Here is a 25,255-nt window from a genome sequence, read left to right on the forward strand (position 1 = left end):
TAATTAAAATGTCTTTTTTTTGGGTGGGGGGTCTCACTTTTTAAAGGGAAATAAATACATTTTGGGGATAAAAAAATTAACCACAGTGAGGGTGCCACTCTTGTTTTGTATGCAGAAACCACAAAAACCTTCATCTTTCATGTCCTACCCCAGCATTGCTCAGAAAGCTGCTGCCCTCTAAATTCATTTTGGCACTGAAAATCTCCAGGGGCATTTCTGTTCCGTTTTTTTTTTTTTTGCTAATTAACAGTAGCCTTAACTGAGGCTTTAAGAAGTGTTTGCTGTTTGAACCCCTACTAATTAAATTTCCACTCAATTTTTTTTTCCTGAGCTGTTTTTGTAAGGTTGCCCACTGTGACTTTGCAATATTGTAACTGTCTGGTGCTTTACTTAACTGCCATTGTGAAAGTCGCGTATGTAGCTGCAAGTCTATCAGTTTACAGCAAAGACGGAACAGAGAAGTGTTGAGTGGTACTTGATGGGAGCAGGTGCTAAGGGACATAAAGCTCGCACCTGTTTACACGCTCAGAACAATGCCTTACGCCTGCACAGCGTGTGCGAGTAGATAGTGATGCTCAAATTTACTCAGGGCAGCTGCAGTACTAGGGTGTTGTTACCGTGTTTGCCATTATGGATGTAGTGAGAAGTCAAGCAAAATGACCCCTTTCATTGGCTAACTATAAAAAAATTACAATAGGCAAGCTTTTGAGGCAACTCGGGACCCTTCTTCAGGCAAGATGGAATTAAATTGTAAATTACATCTTGCCTTAAGAAGGGGCCTGAGTTGCCTCGAAAGCTTGCCTATTGTAATCTTTTTAGTTAACCAATAAAAGGTGTCATTTTGCATGACTTCTCAGGGCAGCTGTTAACACAAAGCTCTGAGAGGAAGAAAAAGATGCCAGCTAGGCTCAGCTGCCCTTGTCGCCAATGCGCGAGTTTCTGCCAGATCATGTATATGTGACTCAGTGTCTATCAATTTGCACCGATGTAATAACCTACAAGCATTGTTGATCTTTGTGGAAAGCGGGTGTTAAGAGCTGAAATTCACACCAGATCACGTACTCGGCAAGTGCACAACACTTTAACTCTCTGAAATATTTAAGAGTGGATAGTGATAGTAAACAATGGTCAGGAACGTGTAACAGATGCACTCATATAAACCACTGATAGTCACATTATGAAGAAAGAGAAGCAGCAGCTCGAGCCATGTTTTGCACTGACAGTATGGTAACATGAAAGGAAATCACAACTAGAGACGTTATCGATTTTTGCAAGTGGTAACAAGGGTGAAAGAAGCAGCGTGTGTAAGTGGTGTCGCACTCATCCAAAAAGCTGTCTTTTTCTGAATGCATTCAGTGGGTTTTAGACCATGTACTGCAAGGCAGGGAGGCTGTATTAAGAAGGTCTTAATTTGAAATGTCTAAAACGTATATTAAAAAAAAAACTTTGAGAAATAAAGTGCAGAAATTTTTTGAAAATTATAATATATATGAGGGTGAGTCAAATGGAAACCTTACTTTGTTTCATAATATGTTGCAGCAAAACAGCCACATCACCTTTCTACGTGATCTCCATGGCATTCAACACAAGTCCTCCAGCACTTAAAGTGCATGGATTCTTCTGGAAAGAACAGTCTTGTGGTCACACATGCAGCCACTCGTCTACCAAATGCGGCACCTCTCTCTTCATCGGACGTGAAAGTCTCTCTGCCCGGCACCACTTTGAGCAGTCCCAAGAAGTGGAAATCTCTGGGTGTCGTCTGTTGGCTACATTTCACCAGACTTCACTCCTCCAATGTGCCACAGCTCGATGGTTCATCTGTTGTCTTGTGGCAACAGAATTCCACATTGCTGAGGAAGTTGGACAAGTTTTTCCCCTTCGCTGCATGTTTCCAGTGGGGCTGCCATCTTTATATGACTTCACGTAGCTTGTCTGCACCATGCTTCCACCTGCTGGACTCTCCTAATGGCTTTGCTAATGATGTTGCCAGCCTACATGACAGTGGTGCAGTGTTGAGTATTTCTATTGCAGTTTCAAGGTTTTCATTTGACTCGTCTTCTCTCTCTCACTCACACACACACACACACGTGTATACAGTATATCACAGGATATATATAGTGGAAAGGTTATTCAGGATTGAAAAGGTGGTCAGTTCTGGATCATGGCTTCCAATAACCTTAATGATCAATCCTATTTAAGGAAACCCACCCTCCCGTCTTCAAAGACTCTGCTCATTTTAACAGAAATTGTTGGTACATAAACCTCAACAACCCACAGTGGAGTACACTGGCTTGCGCCCGTTTTGTTGGTAAATGTCAAGTGGGGACCATTAGTCCAAGAAGGTCTTGATTTTAAACCTTATATACGTATAGGTAATAAAGCCCTGCCTATTTGAGAACCCTGCCCGCTCTCCTTGAGTTCAGTGTACATTGTGGGCCTTCATTCCACCTCTGTGTGGCTCCTTATTGCACATTTCAGGACCTTTCTTGGGGAAAAATCAACTTGACAGTTACATAAGTGCCCAGAAATTGTCATGTGTTAACATGAAGGACATTCTGAAGTGCCTTAAAACATAGGATGACTTATTTTCTGAAACCTTGTCCACTCTGCCTTGAAAACCCAAACACTTAATGCTGTTATATCTGCTAAGAAAACGTCTTGTTCCAACCTTGTTAAGAACACCAGTATAACCTTCAGACTAGCAGCTCCAGTCCCAAAGTTTTTTACTTTATTCATAGAGCTGTCGACTTGATGGAAAAGCGGCTAAACCAATGCTGCCCTGCTGTGTTTTTGCCATCTCCACAAAGTCATACATTTATGAGTTCCTTTAGCAGTCGAGAGGAAATCTCCAAGGCTTTGATGCCAATGGCAGTTAGACGCACCTCACAGAGGAGCGAGGAGAGTGGCCACAATGGGCACAAAAAAAAGAATATGAGCTGCTTGTCTCTTTGAAAAACTTCAGCTTGCGTCTCCACCTCTGATTACTGATGCCCCTCTACCTATGGAACAGGCAAGGTCTCCTTTGCCAGTCTGCTCATGTTAGGCAAGAAAGCTTTGATCGGTGAAGGTGTGACATTTCCTGAAGACACCGTGCTGTCAATGCCTTCCACCCGGTAAGAGGACTTGTCTGTTTTGCTAGTGTTGCAGTCCAAAAATGGAATTCCAAACCTGTTCACCTGCCCATCTTCTGTCATTAGGCAGCGTCTACAGAGCAATTTCAGGATGGCTTTTCTCATGTCTTTACTGGTTAGGGTGTATATTATGGGATTCAAGAGAGAGTTCAGCATGGCAATGCCCAGGAAATAATCTGCTTTGTAGAGGATGGGACATTTTTGAACCTTGCAGCTGAAATCTAAGATAAACAGAATGAAGAGAGGTAGCCAGCAGACGATGAAAGTTCCAACCACAATCGTGAATGTTTTGAGGAGAGCCATGTACTTCTGAGATTTTTTGCTCATTCCTTTCCTGAGGTTGCCCAACCGCTGAGAATTAACTTTGACAATTCTGTAAATCCCCACATACAGGAAAATGATGGAAATCAGAATGAGGTTAAGAACGGTCACACAGAAGAGAATGTAACTCTTGGCATACAGCGGGAGTACAGTGGAGCACCCTTCCAAGTCGTCAATGCAGTTCCACCCCAGTATTGGAAGGATACCAAGGAAAACCGACAATGCCCAGCTGGCAGCAATCAGCGCAAACATGCGCCACTTTTTATCCCTCTGGTAGAATTTCAGCTTGATCATGGTGATGTGCCTCTCAATGGCGATGGCCAGCAGACTAATAACAGAGGCTGCCAGCGTGACAAAAACACCTCCCTCCCGGATGAACCAAAGCACGGGCGTAAGCTTCAGCGTGTTGGAGCCCGACATAAGGATATTGATCATGTAAGCTATCCCGGCAAGCAGGTCAGACAAGGTCAGGTTGCCAAGTAAGTAGTACATGGGTAAATGGAATTTCTTGTTCTTCCATATGGCAAGAAGAACTACAAAATTCTCAAAGACTATGAAGACACAAATCACTAAGAGACATATTGCTTCAACTTTTAGTCCTCCTGAATATTTGTTGTCCCCAAGTTTTCCAGTGAAGTTATAATGCAAGGTAATAACAGAATTGTTCTGATATTCACGAAAAAATCTGTACACCCTTGAGTTAGACATGCTGGTGGCCTCAGTGTTTTCACTGCCTAATGAGGGAGAGCCGTGCTGTCCATAGTGTTCCTTCTAAGAAATGTCTAACAGCCAGTTTGTTAATCAGGATTTTGTGTTCGCACTTGATGCCACTGTCCTGTGGTCATCAGAAGTGCCTAAACTAGAAGAAGAGTCGAGGCGGTGAAGAAGCCCCTCAATCCAGGTTACGGTGCTTTCCTCCTTGCCAGCAGAGGGAGCCAAAGTGTCACTTATTCCTCAGGAAGCCATGGGATCAGTTGATGTTGTAGTGCTTGTGCCGCCTTTGAGGAAACCTACAATTAAAAAACAAACAAAAACAACTTAAAACGACAATGTTTCCCACATTTCCAAGCCATTTATGTCTTTCAGTCTGCAGACGTTCTACTATAATAAAGCACAGTCGCTGCACAATATTGCACTTTGAAATTCAAAGAAAAAGGATCAGTTCCAATTGGGTCCAAAATATTAAAAACGTATGTATTTTACAAAATGTGGCTTATGTGCTTTGTTAGTCTTCCAGTATGCAGAGCTGCTGTTTGTATTGCTCGAATATGTTTATCTGTCATGGTTTTCTTTTTTTCTTTACTGTGACTTCCTGCGCAGTTTATTTTAAATGTACGCCATTAACAGGGGCATATAAACTAAAGTTTGATTGACTAATATTTTGCGTAACACCTTAAACAATATATAGCATTCCCAAACATCCTTAATCCTGGTCAGGGTCACTTCTGCGTGTCGGGTAGAAGCCTATCCGCTAAACTGTTACTGAGGGACTTGGACAGCACACATGCTTGGACAGATTTGTGGATGATGAAGTTTAATACAAGTACATGTAAAGTAAAAATGTAAATCAAAAAGTGAAGGCTGTTTGAAAATTATGTAGTAACCACAAAGATCAAAGCGGACACAATGCAACACGTTTGCAGTAGCTTATGGGTATTCAATGCGGACATTCACCTACATCTACACCTAAAACTTCAAGTCAGCAACTGACTTGCAATGTTCAGAAGCTATTTGGTGTGTCTTTAGCAGCTTTTTCAGCTAAAGTGTCGAAGCAGAACAAACATTAACAGAGGAAGCATTACATGAATTCTAAAAATAGAAAAGACAAGCTGCAAATGTTTGAATGTCTGAACAGAACTTTACGAGAAATCTACTAGCATGGAGCATGAACGCAGAAACCTGTTGTCTATAACTTATTGACTGTCAGGTATATGATGTCAGCTAATTCTCATATTGCTAATCTACTGTATGAGTTACCTTGCTTGCTCAGATTACAGAGCAGAATCAGAGAGGGAAGTAAAAGACATTATCATCTGCAAGAAAATCCTCTGCAAGACCTCCTGCCACATGCTCTTGGACCACCAGCGCTCCATGGACCACACTTTGAGAACCCTTGTGTTACAGCTTTGGAGTTGTATGAATGTTGGAGTTTAAAGAACAAGGCTGCCCAATCAACTCGCAGTATTGGGTTCAGGCCACAGTATGATCGAGAAAGGATATTGCTTAAGACATCTCGCTGAGGACAGAGCACATGTAACCTGTAAAAGGTGGGGGCAGGGGACACTTTTTTTTGTTTTTGACAATTCAGATGCATCAATAAAATCGTGAACATTTTGATGTCATTTTGAAGGCCACAGCTCCTTTTGTGTCCTCAATCTGAGGTCATTCTTCTGTTTCCATCCCCGACTTCCTGAATGAGCCTCTTCTACCGCAAATTTTTAAGCGAGTCTGCAGAAGAGCTTTGGCAGTGTAGAATGTTAGATTTTATGTTGCACCTGTTAGTTCAAGGCCTTCATTTTCACCCTTTTCATAAAAACGTCCTGCATTTACAGCTGATGACTTTGATCAAAATCACAATGCCGACACGATACGTGTGGTGCAGCCCTCTACTTCATGCATTTATGATAAGTGACTGGTGTTTGAATAAAAGTGAATGTAAATTCCAAACGTACCACCACAACAGAGCTAAGGTCTCATTTTCATTCTTTATCGTGCACCTGGGCAGCATTTCAACTACAAACTGGCAAGAGCACAAACTTTATTTTACTGAGTTGTCTGTGCTTTACAGTTAAACAGTTTTAGAGAGTAGACATCGTGCCAAGATTCTGATATTATGATCACAGTATTTTATTACTTTCCTGCTATAGTTACTCCTTTCATGTCATGACTAAGTGTTCGCTTTTGTGGATCTTTTCTGTACAGATAGCAGCTAGAAGATGGAATAATGACAATCCTCTGTAAAGAATAAAGATCTACTATAGAAGTGGCCGGGGAGAGGGAAGTCTGGGCATCTCTGCTCAAGCTGCTGCCCCTGCGACCCGACCTCGGATAAGCGAAAGAGGATGGATGGATATAGAAGATGTATAGGTGAGCATTAATAGTATCACACATCTTATTAGTTTGCCTACTGGGACCACATAGGGTTGGGACAGGGCTGCGATCATTCTGCTGAATTGAGCCTCCTCTCATTTGGAGAAAGAGGGCAGCAAGGTGAGGGTCTTGTTTGTTGACTTCTCTAGTTTATTCAACATTATACAGCCCAAACTGCTTGGGGAGAAGCTCTGGTCAGTGTGGGTTGATAATACCACTATGTCCTGAATGATGGACTACCTAACTGGCAGACCACAGTTTGTGGGGCTTAAGTACAGTGTATCAGACATGGTCACAGTGGAGCTGTACTGGCTATCTTCCTGCTTAACCTGTACACCTCAGACTTTAGATACAATACTGAATCACGTCATCTGCAGACATTTTTTAATGACACAGCCATAGCTGGGCGTATCAGTGGTTGACAGGAGAATGAATACAGGACACTTGTGAAGGAGTTTGTTGAATGGTGCAAATTGAACCACCTGTGGCTCCACATCAGTAAGACAAAGGAGATAATTGTAGACTTCAGGATGGTCAAGTCCACTCAGCCCCTGGTTCTCATTGATGGTGAAGATGTGGTGGTGGTGGTGAGATCATACAAGTACCTCAGGGTGCATCAAAATGACAGAGTACCAACATGGAGGCCATCCATATACAAGAATGGTCAGAATCCCCTCTACTTCCTAAGCAGTTTAAGGTGGTTTGGTGGATGCAGGTCAGTCTTACATGTTTTCTACCAGTCCGTGGTGGACAGTATAATTTACTATGCAGTAGTACTCTGGGAAATGGCATTAGTGCAGGTGATGTCAACAGACTAAATTAAAGTAGTTGTTTGGTCCAATCTTGGGAGTCAGACTGGACTCACTGGAGGATGTGTTAGAAGAGACGGTCACTCAAGAAGCTGCTCACCGTTCTGGTCAATGACTCTGACCTCTTGTATGAGGTCTTGGCTAAACAGAGGAGCTCATTCAGTAACAGACTGAGATGCTGCGTTGCTCCAAAGAGGGCAACGTGAGGTTGTTTCTACTTTCAGCTATCAGTCACAACAGCCAAGGTGGTCTTGTTCTCTGGGTGCAGAAGAGTACTAAGCTGGCCTAGCAGACACCTTAGCAGACAATGTCAGTATGTGCCATATACTTGACATTGAGAGACATCCTGTACTGTAAAAGTGCAACTGACCGCGTGTGCAGTTCTTATCACTTTACAGTTCGTGAACACCTACACTTCGCTAATCTACTTATAGATAATTCTTGTTATATGTGCATTGCAAACGTGTTAGCATGCTTAAGATTATGATCATTCTTGTTAGATGTATATTTATGGCTTTTTTGTCTGATGCTGCAACTCTGCAAACTCCTTCACGATTAATAAATAAAATTTCTGTCTGTCTTTTTACATCCTTAAGATTATCAAGCATTTTAATGTACGACTACAGTACTTTTGACTGTTTTTTTTTTTTTTTGAGCAGTGTTTCTCAACCACCAAATGGGTCTCGAGTTGCCACCAGTAGGTAGCAGGTTGCTATTGTTTATAATGGTGGCGGGTCACACAGTTGGTTGTGCAGACTCACAGCACAAATGATCATGCTCAATCTCCCACCCAAAAGTGATTTACCAAGACAAACTTCATTGGGAAAAACCGGGTCGTAGTTTCTGGGATTGGAGGACAGACTTAGCAATGCCGGAGCAGCACAATGACCAGGCCGGTTTACTTTACTCTTCACTCTGTACACTTCCGACTATAAATATAACACTAGGTCAGGACACTTGCAGACATTCTGATAATTCTGCACTTCTGGGGTGCATGCATTGATAAGGGAGGTCAGACTTGTTGACTGTAGTTGCTGATCTTGTTGCTTGATTGTGTCAATTTACACCCGGGGCCTCATGTATAAACGGTGCGTACGCACAGAAATGTTGCGTACGAACGTTTCCACGCTCAAATCGCGATGTATAAAACCTAAACTTGGCGTAAAGCCACGCACATTTCCACGGTACCTCATGCCCTGGCTTACACAATTTCTCCACTCGGTTTTGCAGACTGGCGGCACCCAGCGTCAAAGCAATGCTACTGTTCCTGTGTGGTCACCCTTTCTTTCTTAGATCCACATTCCTGACGCGGCTTTATAAATACACTGAAACTAACTGCATGGTCCAGGGGAATCGCCATAATATTCTAAATACCATAACTGCTTTAGCGTTGTTACTCTCAATGCATCTTGTTCTTCTTTCAGCTGCTCCCGTTAAGGGTTGCCACAGCAGATCATCTTTTTCCATATTACTCTCACTGCACCACTCGGAGTATTTATATCACTGTATCTGAGTGGGGAATCACAGCAGCAGCTGATCGGAAAGAGAATTATCGGTATACAGCATGAAGCAGACGCTGACTCAGCCACGGCAAAATGTTTCAGAGACTTTCCTGTACGGACTTTGCGGTTTAGAAAAAGTTTCATCCCAAGAACTATAAATGCACTAAATCAGTCCATCAAGTGCTCCTTGTAGAACTGTTTGGACTTATAAGTACAATCACCTCACTGTAAACTTGGGATACAGTTATAATATTACACAACCTGCGCCACTTTATAAAGCGCGTATTTACATATTGATGACGATATCATTTTCAAGATGAAATGCAGCAAAATATGTTGATTTCTATTATACAGATAAAACTTTAACTTCATTTAAATAATCTGTATTGTTAATAATTAAACATGTGAGGACACAGTGCCGCAGCGCTAGCTAGTTCATGGATCGTTCCTGCATTGCGCTGTATTCTTGCTCGTGCTGACGCGACACTGGAAGGATAGACGGATAGAATAATTAAACATGTACTACGAAGATATTTAATGTTCCTTAAAAGTTTTGAAGAATCGGCGTTCTAAGCTTACAGATGGCTTCACGTCTATTACAGAGCTGATTGTGTGGCGATTGGGTATTTGGAGAAAGAAAAGTAAGGACAGGAATTGGAGGTTAGTACGTTTGAAAGAGACAGTACTGCTGTGATAAATTATTTTATCGAAGGTCGTGCATGGCGAAGCAAGCCTCTTGTGTGAGACATGAACAATCACTGCGCCACCGTGTTGACATGTTTAATAACATGCTTTAACTCCTATCATCATGAAAAAGATATCACGTATCCATCTCAGTATTTTAATTATTCAGAGAGCTGTAATATCACGAATGTAATGGATTATGTGTCCGGTCGGAGAAATAGAAAGCCCGTTTAAGAAGCAGGTAGTGATTCACACACATAGAAGATCAAATACAGGACAAAGCATTTAATGTGCTACTTTGGTTACATTGGGATTTGAGAAACTAGTAAATTAAACGATTTTAAGATGAAGTTTATGATGTTCTACTTTTATGGCAAAATAAACTACGTGATTGAAGTGGAAATTTCAAGATTAAAGTTGACATTTCGTGCTTTTTTCCCCACTGTGTGCCTATTTTTTTTTTTGTCTGTACCCTAGTAAGCTTTCGTATGACACTCAGACGGTGGGCTACGACTTGCCTTTTCACGGCGACTTTGATATGTGAATTCTTTTTTATTTCGGGCACTGTGCAACTTTGTGAACTTGAGCTTTCGAGTTTCTCCGACACTCTGTCACTCGATCAACTTTCTTTTGTTGATTATACCACTGTTTAAACCAACAAATAGTACGTTTTTCCTTTGCCTCCACTTGGTATTCGCTGAAATTCTTATATTTTCCCCTGTGCTTTTCTCATTGTCTTTTCACAGAAGGCTATTTATATTGATTTGCATATTCAAAGAGGCGTAATTCTGGGAGGAGTTGGGGCGGAACAGAAGGCGCGTGCACGTGCGTTACTTTTCATGCTGATCGGGATTTATGTAGTGGAAGAACGTGAAAGTTTGCGTGCGCACAGATTCCTGCATCTGGATTTTTCTGAGCGTACGCACATTCCTGCTTTTGTGCTTATGCCATGTTATAGTGTGAGTTCTACGCACTGCGTTATACATGAGGCCCCAGGAGAGGAGTCAGGAGGAGAACTTTGTTTCTTGATGCAGAACAAATTCTCTGCAACTCAACATCAGCAAAACCAAGGAACTTGTTATTGATGCACTCAGAGTGGAGGTAGAGGTGGTGCATCCCCGCGAGTACTTGGGGGTCCATATCAATGACAGGTTGGACTGGTCTCATAACACAGAGGAACTGGAGAATGAAGGGCAGAGCAGACCCTAGGGATCTGCACTGGCAATCGGAAGGTTGCCGGTTCGAATCCCATAAATGCTAAAAGGGACTCTGCTCTGTTGGGCCTGAGCGCTTTGATGAGAAAATGCTATATAAATGCAAAGAATTATTATTATTATTATTATTATTATTATTACAACTCTGTGATGGCCAGTGTAGTGTGTTGGGCCGTTAACATTATTTCACGAGAGGCCCACCGAATCCACAAGCTCATTAAAAGAGCAGGCTCAGTTATGGGATTAGACATCCTGGACATAGCAGTGAAGGAAAGAATTAAAATAAAACTGAGCGCCATTGTGGACAATTCGGCATACACTAACATGGAGGACTTTCAGCTAACAAATTATTAAGCAGTGATGTGTCAAGAAATGTGACTGGGGCTCCTTCATACCTGGATGGTGCTTCACTGGGACTGCCCATTTAGGAGATTTCTATCCTTTTCATCTTCTTCCTTTTTTAGTCATTCTGGTGTGTGCATAGACTATAGTGTGTGTGTGTGTATCTGTCTATCCATTATATAGTGCCTTTCACTATCTATAGTACCTCATTGTTCAGTCCACAGGACCCCTTGTGACTGCAGGATTTTGTCGTATCCCACGTTGTCTGTTAATTGGACTCCTACCTTAATTAAGTAAGCCATTATTTCCCTGTTTCTATATTTTTTACCAACATATGGAAATTACAAACTGAATATGTCATATTTTTACTGAATGAAGCAGTATATGTGGTATGTGTTAGATGGTTAAGAATTTATTCAAGAGAGGCCCACTGAATCAACAAGCCAATTAAAAGGGTAGGCTCAATTATGGGATGCACTCTGAACCCCCAGGAGGTTGCAGTGAAGGGGAAAATTTTAAAGCAAAAGTGAGTTCCATTACGAACAATGCTGCATATCCTCTCTGTGACACACTTAACACTGAGAACGTTCAGCCAAAGAATTATTCAGCAGAAGTGTGTCAAGGAACATGACTGGGGGTCCTTTATACCAACAGCAATATGTCTGGATAGCACCTTACTGGAACTGGGGCTGCCAAGTCAGACATTTTTCTTTTTCATCATTCTGATGTGTGTTCAGACTATTTGTGTGTGTGTGTCTATCTATTTAAAGAGCTTGTGTGAAAATCCAAATATCTCCATGAGAACACAAAGTTCTGTATGATCTGACCTGATTCTCAAAATGATACACACCTTAATAATCATATCATTTTCCTTAAGGAAATGAGGTTTATTTTTCAGTTTGAAGATGTAACAAACTGTAAAAGACACTGACAGAGTTCAGGTTCCCAGTCTGAAATGTCCTTTTAATTTCAAACTACATTAACCTTAGACTGTACAGTCCCACCTATTCGTTCACGTGACCAATCGCCAGCCGTGCCCCACCCAATCCCCTGCAGCAAGTCTGCATGCCTGGGATGTGCACAAAATGCCACACAAATCCTCTGAAAATGTCACGCTGTTTTGTTCACCTCTGTCAGCTGAATGCTGTCCCTGTTTTAGGTATGCTTCAGGTTTTATTCCTTTGTTACTGCATTTTAAAATAACCCTGTGATGAACTGGCACCCCTTCCAGGGCTGCTTGTTGATTTACATGAGATGCTAATAACAATAATAATTTATTTAATAGGCGCCTTTCTTAACACTCAAGTTCACCTTGCATTGAATTTAAACAACATTAATCAAATAAAGACAAAGAGAATGATAAAATCAAAAAGCAAGAGGGTACAGAGGTAGTAGCAAACATACAAAGATTACAGGCAGTAACAGAGTTAAATTCATAATTGGTATGCCAGTTTGAAAAGATAAGTTTTGAGGACAGTTTTAAAACGTGTTATTGAGTCGAGATGACGGATATGAGAGGGAAGAGAATTCCCGAGTTGAGGAGCACAAGGAGAGAACGCTCGAGCTCACATAGAACTGAGTTTGATGTGTGGTACAGAAAGTCGAGCTGCAGATGAGGATCTGAGGGAGTGAGAGGAGTGTAAGTCTGGAGGAGATCAGTGAGGCTGTGGGGAGCTTTAAATGTTAAAAGCGGTATTGTGTAGTGTATTCTGTAGTTAACGGGGAGCCAGTGAAGCTGAGAGAGAATCGGTGTAACATGTTCAGTGGATTTAGAACAGCAGGTTATTATCCTAGCAGCAGAATTTTGACGAAGTTGTAAGCGGTGGATATGTTTTTGTGGGATGCCAGATAGAATAGCATTACAGTAATCTATACGAGAGGTGACTCGGGCGTTAACCAATACTTCAGTACTGTGTTGCGTAAGAACAGGACGAAGTCTAGAAATGTTTCAGAGATGGAAGAAGGCAGTCCGAGAAATATTACTTATATGGGAAGAAAAGCAGAAAGTGCTGTTGGTTTGGGATCTACACTGTAGACCACAATAAACACTGTTAATTTACCCGACACCTGAAGTGGACAGAATATCAAGGACTTGCACAAAGAGGTGAACTGTAGTGGTTCAAGCCCTTGTACCTTACGCCTTGTTGACCCAGGTGCCCTCCTCTCCTGTGATGAATGCCCACCTCTTTTTCATTGCATTATATAGGATGGTATACTTCTTTACCTGTGTTTGTGTCTATGCTGCATTGTGGACCTGGAGACTGTTATTAGTGCCATTGCATGCTGCAGTCCGGTGTATGGATGGCATGACAATAAAGCCACTTGACTTGACTGGACTTAAAGCTCACCAATGTCTGTCAGCCTTTCTGCCTCTTCCATTCAGGACCATTGCCATCTGCACCAGTAGAACTTGGGACGGGTCATAAGACAACTCGGCAGGTACTCACATGTCCATCTCCTCAAATGTTCTAGTTCATATTGTCTGGCATTTCATTTAATTTGATGGCATTTCCTTCACCATCTGTTGTTGGTACTGTGCTACTGTCACTAGTCTGTGGAGATGTGCAAGCGATGCATATACGTGTCAATAAACTCAAACAAAGAACAAAACGGCAACAACAAAGAAATGATCTAAGAGCGAGGCGAGCACATTGCACACTGCTCTACTATTAGTATATTGTGCCAACATTTTCTGGATGAAGAAAAACACAAGAGTTAGTATCTGACACATCTGGTTAATTTTGAGCATATTACAGAAACCAGTTATGGCAGATATCTGATGATGCATTGATATGAGAAGAAAAGTACCCCCCTCCCACACCACAGTAAAGACAAATCAAATTCCCATGAATTGCAGCAGAACAAAATAGAATGAATGACTGAGTATTTAGAATTGAGTCAAACTGCATTAGTATCTGTAGAAATTCCACCGACTAAAAAAAAATACCTCCACCTTCTTGACTTTAATAATCCTTTATTTCACTAATTTCCAAATTATTACAAGCATGCCCAACATGTGCGCATTTCAACATGTGTTCTACATAGTGATGGCATGTGAGGAAATGGGGAGAAAACACGGAAACCATCATGAAGTAGCTGGTAATCTGTGAGGGTGAGGTCTCTCTGCTTGGGTAGAATTGGGTGGAATCACCGAGTATTCATGTCATGCTGTGATTGTTAAAACAAATCACCCTCTAGCTCTTTTATCTCGGGTTTCAAGTCATTAAGAAAGCACTGCTATTGTCATGAATTGCTGTACATATTCTATAAAGTGAAGGGGATTTTCATGCGCACTTCATCTAACGCAGTCATGACAAGAACCCGACGAATACAGGAAGCAGGTACAGAAAACCAAAGTATGGATGGACAGGAGATTGGACAGATGGCTGAGTGGATGGATGGGTGGATGACTAAAGCGCCAGGAACAGTTACAGTAGCTTTGCTTTTAGATAAAATGCCTTGACCTCAAAAGTCGTCTCAGTTTAAAATGACGCAGTGTAATTACTGTAGCAGCCATTACCGTGTAGCAATGACGAGTTCTTCATAAATTGTGAGCTAAAGACTAAAACTGAATTCCTCATTTACAAAGAGTTTTCTGTTAAATGGCAATTAACAATATTGTATTTTTAATCAACTTATAACTAATACATCGCATTGTTATTATTATTATCTACTAGCCAACTATACTTCCTTAGAAGGCTGGCGTCCTTCAACATCTGCAATAAGATGCTGCAGATGTTCTATCAGACGGTTGTGGCGAGTGCCCTCTTCTACGCCGTGGTGTGCTGGGACACGCCTGGACAAACTGGTGAGGAAGGCAGGCTCTACTGTAGGCACGGAGCTGGACAGTTTGACATCCATGGCACAGCGACAGGTGCTGAGCAGACTGCTGTCAATCATAGAGAATCCACTGCATCCATTGAACAGGATCATCTCCAGACAGAGGAGAAGCTTCAGTGACAGACTGCTGTCACCGTCCTGCTCCACTGATAGACTGAGGAGATCGTTCCTCCCCCGCACTATGCGACTCTTCAATTCCACCCGGGAGGGTAAACGTTAAAATTATACAAAGTTATTGTCTGTCTGTATACCTGCATTGTTATCACTCTTTAATTTAATATTGTTCTTTATCAGTATGCTGCTGCTGGAGTGTGTGAATTTCCCCTTGGGATTAATAAAGTATCTACCTATCTATCTATTTATGAGGCTGATGCTTTTATCCGAGGTGACTTGCATTCCTTTTTCCAGTTGGCGCACAGGCAGGTGAAGTGACTTGCTCAGGGTCACACAGTGTCAGCGATGGGATTTGAGCCCACACCGTCCGGGTTTGCGGTTCAAAGTCGTAACCACCACGCCACACTGTACTGTATTGTAACTAAAAAGAGATTAAAAATAATTTGACACTTCCGTTTTGAATTTTATTAAAGCTGTTATCTTTCATTGCCAAGCGGTAACTGAAAATGGATTCTTTTATATACAGTGTTCGGATGCCGATACCTTTAGTGTTTTTTTGATGACTTTATTCCCTAAATACAGAATTAAGATGTCAATACATTCAATCAATTCTCATTGATAAATTGAAGGCCAGAGGTCCACATGACCATCATCGTCTAATTCTTCCACGTGAAGCCTGAAAACCATGAGGACTGATTGAGATCAATGATGTCAGGTAGAATACCCAGAGGGGGCAGGGTGGTCTCATGGCCTCGGAACCCCTGTAGATTTTTTTTTTTTGTCCAGCCCTCTGGAGTCTTTTTTTTTTTTTTCTGTCCTTCCTGGCCATCGGACCTTGCTTTATTCTTTGTTAATTAGTATTGCCTAATTTTTATATTTTTTTCTTTTTTCATCGTGTAAAGCACTTTGAGCTCCATCATTTGTATGAAAACGTGCTACAGAAATGAATGTTCTTGTTGATGTTGTTACATGTACTATTTGGAGGTCATTTCTTTAGATATTTGTTGAGAAATGGATTCCTCATTGCCAGCGTCTGAATGCTAATATGTTTGTAAATTTTGAGAAATTCACCACATACAGTAATAGAATGCTGACAATTTAGCATTCTAGGACAATTTGCACGATGTTGGCATAATTTGTGCATTTAAACTGGCACCACTACAGTATACGAGTGGTGCAATTGGTTTGTAACTATTAACCAAACCAGGCCGTCACATTTAACTGCTCTGTAAACTCTTGCTTTTTAAAAAGACCAGAAATCCAAGATGTCTTTTTGAAATTAGATTTGCATTTCTTTAGCTTTTATCCAAAGTAGTACTAGAGTGTTGTACCATGTTAGCCATTATGGATGTTGTGAGAAATCAAGCAAAATGACCCCTTTTATTGGCTAACTAAAAAGATTACAATATGCAAGGTTTCAAGGTCCTGCGGTGGGTTGGCACCCTGCCCGGTACTGGTTCCTGCCTTGTGCCCTGTGTTGGCTGGAATTGGCTCCAGCAGACCCCCGTGACCCTGTGTTCGGATTCAGCGGGTTGGATAATGGATGGATGAAGGTTTCAAGGCAACTTCAGGCAAGATGTAATTAATTATGATTTGGTGATTATTATCAATTATGAATGATTACATCTTGTCTGAAGAAGGGGCCTGAGTTGCCTCGAAAGCTTGCATATTGTAATTTTTTTTAGTTAGCCAATAAAAGGCGTCATTTTGCTTGACTTCTCACTGCTTTTATCCAAAGGAACTTTACAATTGCGTCCACCCTAATGAAGTAAGTCACTTGGGGTAGCCCAGCAATTGAATGCCTAGGAATGAGCAGACACCATTGTGCTTTCCAGTACAGCGACTTAGCTATTAAGATGCTGTAATTTATGTCGTATTATGCTTTTCCATCAAAATGTAAGATATGTTCCAGCCTAAGTTTGGTTTGATAAACCACATGGGCCCACTCAGTGAGTCAGTGAAGGGAGCTTAAGGGCAGCGTCTGTAACATAAAGCCTAGTCATTTGGCCACACTTTATGGTGCATAAAGCACCTTTCTGTAGTCGAAGCCATTCCATGAGAGGTTTCCGCAATGAGAATAACAGCAGAGACACTGACTTACTCAGGATCACAAAGTGGGCTAATGGTAAAGCTGGAGCCGACTACCTTGAGGTGTTCAGTCCCCTGCACTGTCTATTATTATTATTATTATTATTATGAAGATTTAATTCTTAACAACATGCTGGTACACTGGCTAGTGCTGCAGCCTTATGGATCCAACACCCTGTGTCAGAATGCCTTGCCCAGTCATCATCGGTGTGGAGTTTGCTCTTTCTCTTTGTGCTCATGTGAGGTTTCCTCCCAGTTGCTCCATTTTTATTTTCTTACAAAGCTGTGTGTGTTGGCTAAATGGCAGCTCTAATTTGACGTTCTGCGTGAGTGACCCTCCCAGTGGACAGACACCTTGTCCAGGGTTGGTTTCTGCCTTGCGCTCAGCACTATTGGGACTAATAATAATACATTTTATTCATATAGCACCTTTCCCTTTCACTAAGTGGATTTGAGGTTCGTTATGTTTATCCATTCATCCTTTTCCAAACTTGCTTTATCCTGAGCAGGGATGTGACGAAGCTGGAGCAGATCCCAGCAAGCACAAGGCACAAGGGGTGAACACACACCACACACTCATACAAGCACACACTCAGGCCAGTTCAGCATTACCAGTTCACCTGACCTGTATAACATGCAGTCTCCACGGAAGGAGGACCTTTGACATGACCCGTAGCCTCCTTGTTATGAGGTATAGCAGCACTACCACTGTGCCACCCCTCTCAGGTTTAATATACGTCAACCCAACCAGGCTTTCCATGTTATATTAATAAAAATGGGGTTACTAATTAAGGAAACTTTTTGTTTTGTTTTTGTTTGGTAAAAGAATGCAACTACTTCAACATCTAATGGGGCACAAGTGACTAACGAGGACTGTAAGACAGAAATATTCATTACATGTAAACATTTTTTTTTTTTACAAAAGCAGAAAACCAAAGTAATAATTTTAAAATCCATCCATCCACTGCCCAAACCATGTGAGGGTGGCATGGCAGCTGCAGCCAGTCCTAACGAGCATTGGGCACAAGGCAGGAACAATACCTGGATAGGATGCCAGCCCACCGCAGGGTGAACACACAAACACACACACACACACATCAGGGTCTAATTCAGCATCGCCAAACCAGCTACCCTCCATGTCCTTGAACTGTGCAGAGAATATGCAAACTCCACCCAGGACTTGAACCCTGGTCTCTGAGTTGCGAGGTGCTGTGCCCCCGTGCGGCTCCATTTCCTTAAGTGTTCCATTGAACTATGCATTGCTGTACTCTTGAACTAAAATGTGATTCCATAACATTCTACTTATTCATAATTTGCTCTAAACCAGGGGTTTCTCCTGGGGCTGCAGTGGCCGCAGGTTTTCATTCCAAACAGTTTCATAATTAAAAGCTGGGCTTAGCAGATAACAAAACTTACTATTTAATTATATGGCTTGTTTTCATTCTTCCAAGACAAAAATTGTATATTTTTTGTCCTATGAGAACTTTCTCCATATGTTTGGTGGTCCTTCCCTGCTCCCTTACTCATTTCAGAATATTTTATTAATATGGATACTTCATGGTGTACGGGTTTACAGGGATGTACGTTAGCGAGGGAGCTGTTGGCTGCTTAGCTATTTGCACCTCATTGTTAACTGACGGCTGCTTAAGCAAACAAAAAACACTTACAACCTTAATGTAGAAGCTGAACACTAAAATGAGCAGTGAAGGGATCAGAATCGTAACAAATGGCTTAACTAAAACACACACAAAAAAACAAACTATTGCTTTAGTGGTAAATAAATGGGTTCTAATGAAGAAACTGCTTAAAGCGAAAACCTGCAGCCACTGTAGACCTTGTGGAGCAGAGACAAGTACCCCCCACTCTAAACTCATGAAGAAATGACCGATTGTATGTAACTGTAATGATTCTCCTGCAGCAAGAAGATAAATAAGTATGTGGAGTTTGGTTGAACTCCTGAACTTAATATTAATGAACTAACGCCTTAACAATGGCACTTACATTCTGTACATAAAAAGAATACTGCAAGTATTTATAATTTGCTTGTAGGCCACAGTGCACATGGAGAATTAAAAATAAGAAAACGTGGATATCTGTTAATATTAATTTCAAACTGAAATTCTATACTGAATAGGTTTAATCTTTTAATAGCAATGTATCAAATGTATTTAGGCCATTATTCATGTCATAATTATCTCAATGCAGTGTATAACACCAAGTTATTTTTTCTGGACATAGCCTATGGAATTCTACCAGCATCCATTGATTTCTTTGACCCAGGCTTCTTCCAGGCTGTCCCAAAGACATTTTATTGCCATTTTATTCTGGGAAGGTATCTTTACCTATGAAGTTGGTTCTTTGTGCTTTGATAAACGTCTCTAATATGTGGAAAAAACAGAAAACTTTAATGTACAATAGGCTACATAGCAGGATACTGAGAGATCCAGAAGACCTGAACTCAGCCTGAGTTATTCAATGCAGTGAGAGTCCTTTTAAATCAGGAGCCCATTTGGGATTCACAAATCTGCTATCATCTGTTCATGAAAACTGGTACAGATTTAAATAAATAAACGGTTCTTTCTGGGACCTTCGTTTGGATGGATCTTTTGAAAACCAAAAATGGTTCCCCTAGGACATTACTCTGAAGAACTACTTTGACATCTCTAATTTTTAAGAGTATGTGTGATGCCAGCCCATTGCAGGGCACGTTACCACATCCACCTTTAGTATAAGATAGTTCTTTGTCAGATATACCACATCCACCTACACTTCCCGACTTCGGGGAAAAAAAGACCCAATTACCAATATAAAGTGGATGTCTTTTAGAAAAAAATAGATAAGGCACTATATAATAGGTATGAATGAGACTAAGGGCACTATGTAATAGATTTGTAGAAAAGGCACTATGTGATACACAAATGTGAAAGGCACTAGCAGATATGAACGACACTATGTAAAAGCCACTATAGAATTTATAGATATGTAGAAAATTCACTATATAATGGGTATATAAAAGACGCTATGTAAAGAGCACTATGCGATAGATTGATATGTAAAAAATTATTACATGATCGGTAAGTCACTATATAATAATTTATACTTTGGAATGTGGGAGAAAACAGAAGAAGACTAATCTCTCAGTCTTTATGTTATCATTCCATAAGCAGTCACATGCACTTTACAAACAAGTGATGATTTCAAATTAACAAATGCCATATATCCAGTTTTTCGTATTTTCTGTTTTTTTTTTTAACCAAAAGTTTAGAAAGTGTACTTTTCTTAATGGTCTTCATAAAGCACCCGAAAAGAATGCAGTAACATTAACAGACGTCTTCAATAAATACAAAGTTCTTAAAAATGAATTTGTAACCAGCACTATGAATAAATTCAATCATTTATTACGCATATTATTCAAGTATTAATGGGGAAAATGATCCATTTTGAAACGCATTGACCATCCAAATCGGTATTTTTTATTTTTTAACACTCTTAAAAGTAAAGGTGTCAGAGCGTTTCTGACAGAAGAGAACCGTTTATGGCTCCCAAAACAGCCATCCACAAGACGTTCCCAAAAACCTTTATTTAGATCTGTAACAGTTTTCGTAAATAACTATGAATGGATAACCGACTTTTGAAATCCCGGAGAGTTCCTGATTTTAAAAAGACTCTTGCCACATACAATCACACAGGCTCAGGTCAGGTTTTCTTCATCTGCTAAAAATGTGTTTTGTCCACATAATAGGAAACTTTTCAAAGCCCAAAGAGCAAACTTCACATGCAATGAACCCATGCCAGTATGAAGTAATTCTTTGTCAAGCAATGGTTCAACGGGGAACCGCACAAAAGCGCCCCAGAGCTCCGTGGTCGTTCAGAGAGTAGATCCGCTCATTTCTGTTCTAACGGGCTTCAGTTTGCTACCCCACCCCGCAGCAGCGGCAGATCCCCCGGGCAGCAGGGTGGGCATGTGGTCCGTTCGAGCGGACCGGATTAAGCAGGTTAGATCACAGGTGAATGGATACACCATAGTACTTGTATCTTAAAGTCTTCGAAGTTTTCTTTTCTAAAAACTTATAATTGGCATTTTTTACATTGAAGAGATAATGTGTATTTTTTTATAGAGCAATGTTCATATGTTTCATAAATGTGATGGCTTTACTAATAATGTTTTTAAAAATCGCAGATGCACACACACTTTGTTCGTTTACACACTGCAGTCTGACAGTGTGGCCATGCGCGTTACTCTCCCGTCCCCACAGTACAGAATGTCTGATAATTTAAACAGACGCCGATGAGGAAAGCACGCGTCTCCATTTAACCATCAACTTCAATGCAAGCCGTCATACGTTTCTTTGTTTGAGGTAGTTACTAGTAAACGCTTCATACTATTATCTGTATTGTTAACACGTTTGTTATAAAGTCGTTATCAAAAAGATTAATTTCACGCTTTAAAATCTTTGAGAAAGTGTCTCCCGAATTAAGATGGACGGGTGTCTTTTCCAGGTTTGGTTCCAGGATTTGAGGATGTTCTGTCTTAAATGCAATAATATTTATTCATAATCATTACAACTACACTCTTAAAAATAAATAGTGTGTAAGTGATCTGCAGGGCGATGCCACACGGAATCCGTTTCTGGATCCCAAAAGAACCATCCACATGAAGCTTCTGAGCTTTTATTTATTTAGGTCCATAAAAGATCTACATAAATAACCATAAATAGGTGATAACAGATTTATAAAATACCATCGTGTTCATGATTTTAAAGAGACTTCTGCTGCATGCAATAGCCCGGACTCAATTCAAGTCGTCTCGATTTCTCCGATCATTACAACACATTAAACATTTCTCTTTTGTCCACAAAATATTTTCAAAGCCCAAAGAACCGATTTTGTATGCAAAGAACCTTTGGCAGAATGGCTCTTTCTTAAGGAATGCATCCACGAGGAACCACACCACACAATAAAGAGTCATTTCAGAGCCATTCCCTTTATGAGTGTATAGTGAAATCAACGGGTCTGAAATACAATGCAAAGAACTTGCACTTAAATCTGAATTCTGAACACGTACGTAGCGTCCCAGATGGCCTTGAGGGGGCCGTGCCTTCACCACAATAACATTTCTGCCCACCAGTTTGCCGGTTCCAGGGAGTTTTTTTTTTTTCCCAGAACATTTCAGGTCATAAACTTTCGATTAAGACTACGATCAAAGTGTTGGGCTCATTCGTTCGCGAGTAATTTGCAGATTAGATAGATATACATGAATGGCACTATATAATAGATAAACATTTACATAATAGATCTGTTGTCAGTCGGTTGTTTTTTTAAATAAAAAACAATGCTGTTTGTATTTAAAATACGTTTTTAATCAAAAAATCCGTCCATCTAAAATCTCGGTTATCCTGAGCAGGATCGCGGGGAAGCTGCAGCCAATTCCTGGTAGCATTGGGTGCAAGGCAGGATCACTGCCTGTGCAGGGTGCCAGTCTATCGTAGGGCGAACACACTCACCCACAAACATTACTGAGTAGCAATGCCTTACTTCGATACGTTATCCATCGACCCGTCTTCTAATCCTTCTTATGAAGCAGGGAAGCTGGAGCCTCTCACCAAGCATCTGGTGCAAGGCAGGTCAATCCCTGGACAGGGCAATAGTCTATCGCAGGGTGGACACACACAAGTATTAGAATAGACTGTGAAGGAAGCGGAAACACCTGGGGAAGAGCATGCAAACTCCACGTAGGGAACACCTGGGACGTGATCGTCGGTTTCCATGTTAAGACAGCAATAGCGGTACCACTGCGCCACCGTGCCACCCCAAATTAAAAGATGCTTCTTTTTTTATTATTTTAATTTTTTAAAACACGATGCTGGGTTGGATAATGGATGGATGTTAGTAATGCCAACACCAATCCAATGTGGAGTTCATTACAGGTTTGTATGAAGCTTCATTGCGCATTTGAGTAATGCTTTTCACACTGCTTGGGGTTTCAAATTCCATGCAATCACCCCTACGCATCATTCGTTACATTGGTGTTAAAAACCACCCTGAAGTCTCTTTAGAAGTACTGGTTATTTAGCTAGCGGAACAGACGAGGCTAAAGACAAGAACGGAAGCGTAATAATACAAAAATAATTCATTACATTTAACTTCATTTCTTTAATCATTTGACGTATAGTGTTAGGGCTTTGGACTTCACACCCTAAGGCTGTAGGTTCGAATCCTGCTAGTAAGACTGCGTGACCATAAGTGAGTCACTTCATCTGCCTGTTGGACAACCAAAAGAAATGCGTAACTAATTATATCTCGCATATGGGCATCAGCCATATAAGTTAATAAAAATATCGAAGTTATGATAAAATATGACTCTATATATCTGCATTGACTTGCTATATGAATAACAATACGTAAGCGAACCATATTAAAAATAACAAAACTAAAAATATTAATAACAATGACGTATTACAAGAGCACCCTGTACTATATTTGTGTACTATGTATGAACTTTGAAGAGAAATCAGAGTTTTTGCCTGAGTCATAAAACATACTCCTAAGTCTCAATTCTCGATCTCGGCAGGCGGTCATAAAGACTGGGCAAACAATCTGGCGCAAACTTTCAAAATGACCTTCTTCTTGAAAATCTGCAATGTTGCGTTTATAAAGCTTAATTTAAAAAAATGGTGGGGGGATTAGTTATATCGAAACCTCTACTCTATATTCTAAACCCGGGAGCTTTCAGATAATATTAATCGAAACCAGTCATTCTCGGATTGTGCGCACAAGAAATCGGTCGATGAGCGGTGGTGCAAGTTTTAAAATTAGTACATGTCAACAACTCCATTTAACTGTGCATTGTGAATTTTCCGAAACTCTTATGGGCCGACAAGACGTCTTGAACGATTGACCAAGCGGTCCCAAAAGTAAGTAATAACGCGGCTTCGATCCCGATTCACTCCAATCAGTGTGCTTGTTTTTCGCGTGGCTCAGCTCTGGTGGCGTAAAGACTTGCGGGTCATGATTGTAAAATTCCCTTATGTTGTCTGATGAAGTAGTGTTCAGTCCAGCCCTTGGATGAGACTCCTCTTCTCATAAATGGAGGATGGCGCTGCATCTTAAATGGGATTCAAAATGTATCCGAGACTCCGTAATAACACCTCATGCCCACCAGTTTAGATGTCTAATAGCTTTCTAACTTACTGAGAAGTCCCCCTATGAGTCTTTCTTCCAGAGCTCACACAGAGATGGAAATAAATCTCTTACCTTGACGTGCACGCCAGTCGCCTCAACTCTTGGACTGTCGGAAAACTCTCGGTGAGACGAGGCGGAGGACGTTTGCTAAACTTAACTCTCCACCGGCCAGTCTGACACTGCTCCGCCCAGCATGTCGGTCGTTTGCTCTAGTGGGGGCGTGGTCAACAAGAGAAAGAGAGGCGTGCCCATTGGAGTCCTCAGTGCCTGAAAAACACGAACTCACTTTTCAAAGAAAATCGTGGAAAGCGAGGCGCACGAATCCGACTGTCCTCTTCACGATAATGAACGCGGGAAAGCAAAAACTCGGAATATTCCGAAGTGCTCTATAGCCGTGAATCTCAACTTCAAGTTCGGTGCTTGGGGTGAGCCCCTTCTGGCTGCAGGTTTTTTTCGCAACCAGCTTTTTCTTTTAATAAGATTCCTACTTTGGCTAACCAAGCTGTTACTTCCACGCCGGCTCGAGCAGTTCTGCTGTCCAAGGCGAAGCTGTAAATTGCGGTCCCTACCCCCCGGTGTCATGACCAAGTCAATAACATAACAGTTTTATAAATGTAGGATTGTGACTATTTTACGTATTGATCCAGCATTACAGTCTGTTTACAATCTGGTAGTTTAAATAGATTATGAACCGAATTTAGTTATTCCCATTCATGTACAGTAGAGGTATACATTTTGTATAGAGTTTAACAAGTCTTGATAAATGATGCCAAAGAAAACTAGCAGTTTAAAACAGATATTAGGTAAACGAATGTCACTTTGAATTAGCAGTTTAGTACTGTGTATATTTTATTTACAAAATGTGTAAACACAAACACTATAATTGCCATGTCTCAGTCAGGGATCCTCCCCTGGCAGGGGTTCAGATTCAAGTTTTA

The 25,255-nt window shown here is 41.0% G+C and overlaps 1 protein-coding gene across 1 annotated transcript; it reads right to left on the reverse strand.

Moving 5' to 3' along the window:
• Positions 1–25: 25 nt before the first annotated feature.
• s1pr5b (sphingosine-1-phosphate receptor 5b) lies at positions 26–24,515 on the reverse strand. The gene is made up of 2 exons (XM_028822956.2): positions 24,390–24,515; positions 26–4,462 (listed from the first exon to the last, which is right to left on the reverse strand). Exon 2 carries the CDS (start codon positions 4,158–4,160, stop codon positions 3,000–3,002), a length of 1,161 nt encoding a protein of 386 aa, XP_028678789.1. The 5' UTR covers positions 4,161–4,462; positions 24,390–24,515; the 3' UTR covers positions 26–2,999.
• Between the last annotated feature and the right edge of the window lie 740 nt (positions 24,516–25,255).

The sequence above is a fragment of the Erpetoichthys calabaricus genome, chromosome 17, assembly GCF_900747795.2.
Source record: "Erpetoichthys calabaricus chromosome 17, fErpCal1.3, whole genome shotgun sequence".
Classification (NCBI taxonomy): Eukaryota; Metazoa; Chordata; class Cladistia; order Polypteriformes; family Polypteridae; genus Erpetoichthys; species Erpetoichthys calabaricus.